Source organism: Apteryx mantelli, chromosome 9 (assembly GCF_036417845.1).
Source record: "Apteryx mantelli isolate bAptMan1 chromosome 9, bAptMan1.hap1, whole genome shotgun sequence".
In the NCBI taxonomy this organism is placed as follows: domain Eukaryota; kingdom Metazoa; phylum Chordata; class Aves; order Apterygiformes; family Apterygidae; genus Apteryx; species Apteryx mantelli.
The window spans coordinates 10,833,658-10,845,000 of NC_089986.1; the positions used below are offsets into that span (position 1 = coordinate 10,833,658).

The window sequence follows — 11,343 nt, forward strand, 5'->3', positions numbered from 1 at the left end:
CTGTGTCCTGCAGTAGACTAAGACACTCCTCCCAGACTTCCTTATTCACTGATATCCAAGAGAGGTGAAGATAACAGATGCTTAAATTTGACCTGTGTGTTTGGCGTTTGTTTGACAGGATGCTCTCATAGAGAGTTTTTAATTGAATTAAAAAGCCATCCCCACACTCTGCCTTTTTTTTGTCCTTTCGGAAAGGATACTAAAATCAATTTCAGATATTCTCTCTCCAGCTTTTCAGTAGTGCTAAATTTCAGTTAGATTTTAGTTGTGTTGCAGTTGACTCGTATTCAAGAATAATAGAGGAGCATGCTAATAGATGGCATTTAAAACCCATACATCTCCGTATAACTTCTTTCATTTTATTTGGGTCTCTTTCTCATATATTAAGAATGAACAGTAGAATGTTTATTATGTTAATTGTGAATTGTTCTTCGTACTAGCATGAATCTGACTGAACTTTTGTTAATATCAGTCTGTTGTTTGTATTTAGATAAAGATCTTTACAAAATGAGGAATGTGCTTTGGTTCCTTTTCCAAGCTAGGGGTGGTAGTCATTAGTAGTCTAATCTAGACTAGGGACCTAAATTGCTATAGGAAGGTGCATTCTATACTACTTGAGGAATAATTAAAGCTTATGATCATGTTTGCTGCATTTTATTCTGTGGCCTTGATCTGAAGTTTTGTCTCTTGATAGATTTTGCTTAAAATAGCGCAGACTTGCAGCTTGTATAAATTGCGGTACCTTCAGTGAGGTTAATGAAGGCATGACAGCTTATACTGCATGAGGCTGTGCTCCAGACATTCATTATAGCTATAACGCGTAGAATTGCCAGCCAGTTTATTTCCATCATTATGCAGAGAGGGTGCTAAACAGTCACCGTACTCTCAGTAAGGCCGTGTTCAAACCTTGGCCAGACCAATGGACCAAATGTTTGTGTTTATAGCCCTTAGGAAGGGAAATGGTGATGTTATTAATCACTGTAGTTTCCCTATAAAGTTGAAAAATATTCAACACTGACTTTAAGAAACTTAAAGATAACATCTTTATTGCTAGAATCATCTAATACTGATTTTTATTTCCCCCCCCTTCCTTCCAGCTTACTGAGACAGGTTCAGGTATCAACTGCTTGGACTCCATGTGCTGCTTCTCAGATGGGGAAACAGCATGCACACCTCTTAGAAGAATGCTGGAGCGACTAATGGGAAGATGTAGTCCGACTCGGGTCAACAGGTGTGGAATTTCTCTCAATAGCCTTTGCTGCAGGCGATTCTCCTATAAACTGGAACCCGATGAGCCTGCAGCTGTAGATGTCTAGTAAATCAGCTGCAGGTTTTGCTTATTTAATAGGAAATGCAACTCTTTATTGTACTTCTTTCATCCTAAAAGATTAGTTTCTTGTTTCTTTTTGAGTGCTTTCTTTTGGGATGGGGAGGGGGGAAAATGGTTTTCAAAAGATTTCTGTTAAAATGGTTAGTTTGGCTTAGTACAAGATCTTGTGTTGTATCTGTCGTAATTTTTCTTGATTTGTACATTCTTCTCTTTAGAAAATCAAGCCTCAATGCTGTGTTTGTTCTCCTGATTTATCTTTTTTTTTTTTTTTTTTTTGCCTTCACAAATCAGGAGTTCTTTGTAAAATCAAAAGACTTTTCCCTTTGGTTCTTGATGTACAACCTCCAAATATTTACCTTGGAGCTTGCATTACTTCTGAAGATATACAAAAGGCTCACAGTCCCCACCCTTAAATAGAACTTCATTGTTAAAAGGAGAGTCTTTAAATCTTTCAGCCATTGATTGATATGAAAATTAAATATTTTTGTAGTATAACTTTTATAATCTATTTCTAAACTCTTAAGTAATTGACAGAACAGAGCCTTCAGGTTCTAAGAATTTTAAGCATTTTTTTCAGTATTAGAAGGTATATTGTCAAAATCATGTGTGCCATTTGAAAGTATGTGCTAAATAAATCTTTTCCTTCTCAAACCATATGTGTGAAACAAACCTCAGTGGATTAAAAGCACGTTAGAGTAACCAGAAATACTTCTAAGGAGCGATACTGCTCTTGCAGCAGGCATAACTGTGATAAAAGCTCTTACTAAATCTGCTAATGTGCCATCTTTGCATTTCCAAATAAAGAGGGCTAGCTAACAAACATGGAAATATTTGGGGGTAAAAATAAAAATAGTCTTTTGTACATCGTAATCTCTCAATCCCGGAATGATATCATAGTCCTTCATTAGTCAAAAGGCAAACCTGAAGAAGTTTCACTTCACACGTTTTCCAGGGAACTCGTTTTGTATTTGAACAACTTTGTCTCTTTTAGTTAAAGGTTGTGATATCATTCATTCGGTCTAAAATCTTGTGCGAGTAACTTTCACTGATGCACTTTGTCAGTTCTGAATTTTACCTTTAGGTATTGACTTGGTATGAAGTACCTCTCTGTTTTGAGACTTGTGTTGAACACAGTGTCTGTGGTTTCAGTCGTTTTCTCTCTCCTGGCTTGCTTATGAAACTTTATTCAACATTTCTACAAATCTAGAATATCATTATGCAAAATGTTTCATTCCATCTGAAAAAATGAACTGTTATGATCAAATACATTTTCAATCAAAACTCTTGCTGTATAGAAGGTGGGCATGATGTATAAAATAAACAGTTTAATAGAATTTTTAATCTACAAGGTGAGCATTTAATTGGTCTAAAAATCAACAGTTTGGTAGTGGTTGCTTTAAGTTGTTTGTCCCATCCCGTCCCATCCCCACCCCCCCCGGTCCTCTGTAAAACTGTGCTTTGCAAATGATGAACTTGGCTACCTTTTCATTTTATTGTTATCTAATAAGTGTAGGTTTTTAGTTAAGGTTTGGATTAGTAACGCGTAGTCTTATAAGGTAGGTATTCTGTTTTATTTTCTGCTATGCATTTACATTTTTACTACTTCCTCCTTTTCCACTCATTTGGATTTTCTTTAAGAACTTAAAAATATTTATTAAAGATAAAATCTTATTTGACAGAATATGAAGCACTCTTTGAAGACTGCTTTTTCTCAGGTTTCTTGTCTATTTACTTGTAATTGTCACATAAAGTTCCATCTAGCTGAGTAATTTTAGAGTTGTTAAAACATCGATGTTAACATGTTAAACGAATATGCAAAACTATCTTGGTGCTATGCTAAGGGCTTGAAGTTCTGTTGTTTTTGCTTCTACCTCTGGTTGAAATTACTCCTAACCATCCTCCAGTTTCACTTAATTTTATGTACAGTAGAACTAGAAAGAAGACAATACATTTGATTTTAGTCTTACTTGCTTTTTTTGATGTCTTCCACTCCTTTCGCTCAACTTTTACACTTAAAACCTAGTCTAAAAGTCAAGGTACTAGGAGGAAATTATTTACATTCTTCCCCCACACTTTCCACACAGTATGTGAAAGTTTATTTTATTAATGTATTAATTGCTTAAATTACATGAGACAGTTACAAGTTGTGAAAAGCTAAAGGTTCAATTAAGAAATCTATCTGGGGATTTTAAAATGCTTATAAATTTAAGTTTAGCATTTGTTCCCAAGCTTGATCTGCTTTGATTTTACCTAGTAGTTGATGTCTTCAGAAGATCATGCAGTTCCAAACAAAATGCCTTTTATGTTTGTGCTGTATAAAACAGCTTCTTATTCAACCAAGAGGTAGCTGCAAATTGTTTTCATTTGAATTAACTGATGCCTATAAATGTTGTCTGTAAGAGTGCTGTGCAATGAGGATCAGTATTTAAATAATGTTGATGTAGATAGCTTGTGTTGTATTTTCTATGTGCTCCTGATATTCTGTCAAATATGATAACTGAACGTGAAATCAAATAGCGTATCAAATTTTGATAGAAACTTTGATTCATCAAAGTTGTACAAATGCTTGGAGTAGAGGGCCAAAGGAATATAGTCTCTTGTAGTTGCTTTACTGTTTTTTAAATGTATTCAAGAAGTATTTTCCATAGTTTCATTCACCAATTAGAATATAAAATGTGTATCATAGTGTGGTAAAACGCATATCTGTGTCTCTGTTCCATTAAATTGTCTGTCAACTTGTCAGTCACTAAAATACTAAGGATGCTGGATCACGTACACTCTCTTGTCAAGGCACCACATGTAAAAGTTCTAAAGAAACAGCAGATTTCTGACGGAGGTGAATTTGGAGGATAAATTCTTTATGTTTGCGTTTCCTGCCTTCCTACCTTTTATTTTTCAGTTTTGCACACAGTCCTGCAGTATTGCACGGAAATAGTTCAGCCAAGAACAATGGCCTGTACACAGTATTTATTCACCAGTAGAAATGGTTTATCCTTAAGAGAAGGACATTGCTAGATCACATCTGAATCAGAAGCTGTGACATCTTAAATATTTCTTGTGTTGCCATAATCTGTAGCTTAAATTTAACAGTAAGTGGTTAAATAGGTTCCTGGCTGTAGGTAAGTTGGAATGAGTTTTATCCAACCGGTAGCTGTAGACAGCACAGAGGCTTAGCGTTAGAACACCAATATATTGGGATACCACAGTTAGCTGAGCATACCGCAAGGCTTTACTGAAATGACATTATGCTAAAATTAAATTGTAGCATTCACAGTACCTGAACTTACACATACAAAATTCAGTTTTCTTGAGGCACAGTATTAAAACTTTAGTTGTCAAACTGGCCTATAAGGCCCTGGTTATTTCAGTTCATAGCAGTGCAGATATCTGTAGTTGTGAGTAAACTTTACCTTTGTGGCAAGCATGGACTTGTTAATTACATAGTTGGCACTGGTAATTGCAGTGTAATTTCAAGAGTTTGAATGAATTGCAGGTGTCTACATGAAATTAATTGATTAGTCTTTTAAAGAATTATTTGCCTAATCTCATAATTTTTTATTTATTTATTTATTTATTTTTTGCTTTCATAGACTGTTCTCCTCACCTCTAAATTATAGGTTCCCAGTCAGCCAAACTTTTCTTTTATTGTTACTTTAGATCATGGAGTTCATCGGATCCCTTCTATGCCAACGACAGAAGCTTCTTGACTCTCTCCACAATGGACTCACCCACTTGTTAACAGGGACATTTCTAAATGCCTTGTGGAAGCCATGTGGTACTCACATACCTATAGCAGGTTTTGAAGTGAGTTCAGTGCTATATCCCTGCCCTAGAAAAGACTAGCATGACCTAAACTTCTGAATACACACTGTGGTTTGTCTTGTGGCCTAGCATAACGTTCATCTGGACAGTAATTGCTTCCGATAATTTTTCTAATTGTATCCCCAAGTTGCTAAATAATTTTTAATAAGGAATGCTTTTACCTCTGACCATTTAACCTCTTTTGTTACCGTATTAACAGAGTGGAATCCTTCATCGGATACTTCAAATGTCACTGTAACACAGTGGCAAAATCTTTCTCCTCCCAAATCCAAGTGATCTAATAGAACCGAATATGCACGGTGAAAATACAGTAAGCTCTGTTTTTCATGATGATCCTTCACTTCGCATACACACGTTCATTTTCAGCTGTCTTTCCCAGTTGCTGTCTTAGTAGTTTGCAAATCAGTCTTGTTTTTTCCCATAGACAGTTACTGTGTTCTGTAAGCAATGAGTTTAGTAATTTTTGAGAGCAAAATGCAATTCAAATATTTATGCTGGTTAATGAATGGCAGTATGGTTTTCATCACTTTGAAAAAGACTGTTAACTCTCAGAACAATAATTTGGAATAACAGGGGAAATAACAGTTCACTGTTCTCTTTAGAACCCAGTCATTTTTCATTATGCCCTGGTGTTTTGTTAACAACTGTTGATCCTGACGTGGAAAAATGGGAAAGAAAAATGTGAAGTTGATTGTGCAGGTGTCTCACTAGCATAAATTTTTTGAATAATTAATCCTTTTAAAGTTGGGGAATTTTTGCATGTTTTATTCTTTCTAATGTATTTATATTTGGCCATGTTGTACTTTGAAGATATAAATAATGCTTAATTATCTTCATATATCTGAAGGATCTGACACACTGATGGCAATGTTTTGATACCTAAGTATGCCAATAAAAACAAGTTGCACAGGTGCAGCTTTGAATGGTACGTCTTGCAGGTACATCTTTTTTCCAGTATAAGTGTGTCTGCCTGTTTGGGGCTGGGTAGCAACATCTGTTACTTCATCCTGCTAGGATGACTGAATCTGCTAGTTGTATTTAGATGCAGGAGATAAAATGGTAGCGCTCCCACCAGTGAAATCCATAGAGCATTGCCTTAGGTAGTCTTCAGCTACAGGTTGATGAAGATGCTGCAGCTTCTGGACTCTCGTTTGAGAATCCAGTTTGAGATTAGTCTCTGACACTGAAACCCCCTCCGTATTGGAAGAATCTTCCTCTCAGACAGTAAAAAATGTAAAGCTGCATATTAAAATTATCTCTCAGTGGAATACACTGTAAATAGAGCCCAGACTGTAAATAGCACCTAAAATTACCTTTTAAATACAGATACAGTGAAGCTTAGGATTTGGACAAAATGATATTAGCTGCTCTCCACAAGTTTCTGATACTGTGTTAAGCGCAGTCTCCCAAACAGGTTATATGGCAAAGACTTTTTTTTTCCTCCATAATTCGGACAAAGAATCTTAGCCTGCTGATGTGACATCTCAGTGGCGCCTGGGCTGTTGCCAGAGGAGTTTGTCCCTCTTGTTATGACATGACAAATTCTCCATCAGCCCACTGAACTCGGAGCGGAAGTGTTCAAGAGATCCAGCTCTCCTGCTATCAAATGCTTTGGATGTTCCTTACAGCAGACAGCTCTGCTGTTTGTCATTCTTGTTCGTGGCTATAACGGGTATTATTTCAGTTCTCATCTTGGATCTTTATTTTTACAACAATGACTGGAAGCTTTGTTCTAAACTGAAGGCGGCAGAATCTGGTGAATTTTCAAGATCTCACTTTTAAAAGCAGCATTTACCCATTAAAGAAATTGTCACTGCAACTTTGTTTTGAAACTTGTAGTGCCTTGAACATGCAATATATGAGTTTCTTCTCTCACTGGCATAGATGAAAATGAAATCACAAATAGATTGAAGAAGCCCTAAAAATGAATTATGAAAGAGAGAAGAAACAAAATCAAAATATAGCAAACTTTCCATTTAAATAAGTATAAATTCAGTGTTCATAGTTACATGCCCACAGTGCAGCTTCAGCATGAAAATTTCAGTTGTATGCTACATCCCCACATTGAGGATCCAGATCATGTTAAGAAGTCACTGTCTGAAAATTGAGTCCTGCATACTGCATGTAGTAGGTATTAACATGTCACTCAGTGACTGCATATGTTTTTTTAAGACCTGGTTTGAGATCTGGTTACTGTGCGGAGATGCAATAAACTGATTGTCACCTCTCTGTTCCCCAAGACAACTTTTATCTAGATACACCAAAATAAGGGAATACACTAGGATTTCACCTACTTCTGTAACTTTCTTTGTATGTTATACTATTAAATCTGTTAAAATAATGGTTTTCTTCTCAGTAGTTTCTCCTGCTGAGGCAGTCTTTATACTGCCATGGATGTCTAAGAAATAAAGGAATTTTTGTTTTTTCAATATTCTAATCAGATATCTGCTGTTTAGCTGTGTCTTTTATTTCTAAACCAGTGTTTCACTTCTCAAAGGTACTTGTTTGTCCATGTCAGCCATAACTTTCTAACCATCCAGTCGGTTTGTGTGGCCATATAACCTCGTTAGTCTGTGTGGTTAGTATAGCATTTATTGAAAGCTAACCAGTGATAAATTACGTATAGAAAAAGGCTGAGAGTTTGATTGATTTACAGCCCCGCTCCAAGCATTTATATTGGTTCAATTCCGTACATATATGTATTTGGCTTTTACCATGAAAATGTTGACTGCATTTGTGCCAGTCCTATATTTGAAGAATAATTTACATTCATTGTGTGTTTCTTTAAAACCTTCCATCTCCTCTTCTTCCTTTCCCCCCTACTTTTCCTTTTCTCAGTGTTTGTAAGGTTGCCGAAGAAACATGCATTTAAACAATTCAGGAAGAATTTAAGAATCCATCTGTCTGCTAAGGTATATTTTTCTATTTGCAGTAAATCTAAATCAGTAATTTCTCATTTAATAAGAATGTAGAATTGCTTTGCATAAGACCAGATTTTTGGTCTGACAAATATTGTAGATGGGAAAAGTGACTGTGTTTTGTTAATGTCACAAATCATTTAAAATTGCTTTTACTCAAGGAAGGAAGCTTTTGTGCGCTTTGCTAAAGTGTTGGAAGCATTCAGCATGCGTTGGGTACAGTATAGAGTCCTACACAAAGAAGACAAAATACGTCTAATTTAGTTTAACAGCAGCATTAATCTTTTTGATTTAGAGTGAATGGGTGAGAAAGAAGTTGCCACACAGAGGAAATGTTTTAGAATTGCTTCTTAGCCTTGAAGTGTGTGGAGGATTCCAAGAAGCGTTTCGCATACGGCGGAAAAGCCTACGGTAGACAGTCGTAGTTCGCTAACGCGGGAACGGTATTTAGTCGGCCTTTACTATGCAGTGTCTTTGAAAGAGCGCCTTCTCCACAGCCACCTTCAGAGGAGGATTGAATCCTCAGCTGATCTTAGTTCCTGTTTTATGAAGAATGGAGTTTGATATTCATTGTTTAGAAAACCATAGTTTCAGTTGCCAAATGCGTGCTTTTTTTTAAGGTACAGTAGAAAAGATGAAAAACAGGTGGGAAAGTCTTCTGAATTGTTCGACAAACTAAAATGTATATATTCTGCTTAAAATATCCTGTATATTTTTTAAGATTGTAAGGGGGAGGGGGGCAAAAATGCAAAGGAAGGAATGCTGAAAACTTTGGCATTACATTTTCAGAATGATATATTGTTTTTTTTGTGCAAAAGGTTATTTGAGAAAAGATTATGCAACCTAGAATGCATATTAGGCAAATATAATTTCTTACTGGAAATGTTTGGTAATACTTTCAAACACATGTTTTTTTATGATAGGATAACTTCTATATTGGAAAAATCTCATTTTCTAGTGTTCGAAATGTCTCAAAGCTGCGGAATCAGTAGTCTACGTTATTTTCTATACTTCTAAATAACACAGCAGTATTGGTGAAATTCAGTATTCAAAAGTGCTTAACCCCTACGCTTAACCCATACCATTTATTTTGAGAATGTCTTGATTTTTTGGTGTATAATACCCAATAGCTATGTGACCATCATAAATGTGCAATTACTACTGCATTGTTTTACAATCATTAGTGTTTTGAGTTATATTCCTAGAGCTGAGTGAACCATTCATCCTGGAAACACAGACTGATTTTAGCCTTTTTTCCTCTTCCTCAATTATCTCCCAGTTAGAATTTCCTTTTTTGCAGAAACGCGTTTTTTGCAAAATCTGTGTGTTTTCTGCCAGTGTTTTTACTGTTGGTTGTTTGGTATGTTCTTTGTTTCTATTGTTTGCTTTCAGTGGCATGATTTGTCTGGTTTCTGCTCCCTGTTTCAATGACCTAATTTATAAACAGGAGGAACGATTGGATGCTCGGGGCTGTATCAACTCTTGCCATTGATCGTCTTAGAAGCACATTTGCACCTGTATTTGCAAAGCTGCTGCTTTTCACAGATTTTTCCTTCAGCTAAATAGTGCTCGTGGAGATGTCAAAAATAACTCAATAGAGAGACCTCGTGTGCTGTCCAAAGCTGCTGTGGCTTTCCTTAAAATGAATGTTCTCGTCACTCCGAAGTATTCGCCTTGCTCTAGCTGTTGCCACTCTATGATGTTGTTTTACAATAAGCATATACAGTTGTCATCACTGTAGATCCAATTTTTTGTTGTTGTTTCCAGTATGTACAAATGCATGGACATGAATAAAACCTGAGGGGCCATGGGCAAAAGACCTCTCTATATATAACACGAAGCGGTATGAGAGACCACACTATGAAAAACAATGCAGTTTACAACAGAAAGTGTGACTTGCCTGAAAAAATCCCTGGAATGTACCTAAATGTGTAGTGGCCTGTATTATTTTGTTTCTCAACAGTTTTAAAGGGAGTTACTTCATATATCATCACAGTCCAGTCATTCATACCTTTCTTGCATTGGCAATGGAATGAAAGATAATCCATGGGGCATATAGTTCAGAAAGGGGAAAATGGTTAAAAATTAGGCTCACTTTCAGGTATAACGACGAGGTTATTACTACACCAAAGAATATATTTTTAAAATTCCCAATTATGGTCCCATTAGAGTTTTCAGTTCTTTTGTACATTTAAAAATAAATCATCTAGTAGACTTTTTTCACTGAAATATGATCAAGTTCTGCTTGCTCTTACTGAAGAGAAAACTTGAATGATATCTGTGCAAGAAGTGTTGGATGGTACCTTTTTAGTGATGTTGATCTAACTCCTTAATTTTAGGCAAATAAGGGGCATTGACAACTGGAAACTGTAGCAATAATTAATAGAAAGAATTTTGGACCTCTGACACTGTGGCTGCCTCATGTTCTTTTTAGACTTCCTGACCACGAGTCAGTATGCTTGCTCATTGTACAGCTCTGTCGGTAAATGTTGTTTTCAAAAACAGTTTATGGAAATTATATTTATTAAATAAAACTGCCACTTCTAGCTGAGTCATTGTTTTAATTATGTAATTAGCTATGACCCATGAATGTTCTGATGCTTTGTAACAGCACGCTCACAAATGTGGAAACGGTGCCCTGCCACCTGCGTGGGCTGGAGGTGACTGTGGGCTTCAGCGCAGGGCTGTGGCCTCTGTTCTTGCAGCCCCTAACCAGCCTTCAGGAATTTCTGAGTATAAAAGAACAGTCTTGTTTTCACAATAGCTATTGTGTTACTGGGATTATATGGGTTACTGAAGTAACACTAGGAAAAGATTATTATTTTCATTTTGCTTTCAGTCTAAAGTTGATTTCCATCATAGGCTGGTTTTCTTCATTTGCACCCACGTGCTTATTTTTTCTGGAAGTGGAGCTGGGTGAAAGCAAGTAATACTCTTGAAAGTATAGAAACGACCAAGTTCTTGAAGAGTGCCCATGTGTCCTGATAGATGATGCCTTCTGAAAAAGCAATAAAAGACTATTTTCTGTGTGTCATGCTTGGTTTAACTGCAACTTAAGCAGTGTGTGCCTCTTACCAATAAAGTGCTTCACTTCTAGTAGTGAGGCACCCTCTCCTTGCCTGCTTAGAGCTGCAGGGACTGCAGGGTAGAGCTTGCGGAGGGAGCAGGCAGGTTCTTCTGTGCCCCTGTTTGCTGGGGAAGGGCAGGCGGGGGCGAGCAGAGCAGAGGGTGTTGCAGAAAATGCTGTAGCAGCTGTGATGCTGGGCCCCCACC

At 36.6% G+C, this 11,343-nt stretch overlaps 1 protein-coding gene across 6 annotated transcripts in view; it reads left to right on the forward strand.

Annotated features, from left to right (window-relative positions):
* The window catches only part of ATP11B (ATPase phospholipid transporting 11B (putative)), a 72,785-nt gene extending 62,169 nt beyond the window's left edge, over positions 1–10,616 (forward strand). The window contains exons 29-31 of one of the 6 annotated variants that reach the window (XM_067301656.1): positions 1,098–1,231; positions 7,991–8,064; positions 9,518–10,616. In XM_067301656.1, coding sequence (XP_067157757.1) covers positions 1,098–1,231; positions 7,991–8,024 — 168 coding nt within the window. In that variant the 3' untranslated portion in view covers positions 8,025–8,064; positions 9,518–10,616. Of the gene's footprint in view, positions 1–1,097; positions 2,679–4,987; positions 7,595–7,990; positions 8,065–9,517 lie in introns of those variants that run through there. The other 5 variants (XM_067301655.1, XM_067301653.1, XM_067301654.1 and 2 more) reach the window with 5 other exon arrangements.
* Positions 10,617–11,343: the final 727 nt, after the last annotated feature.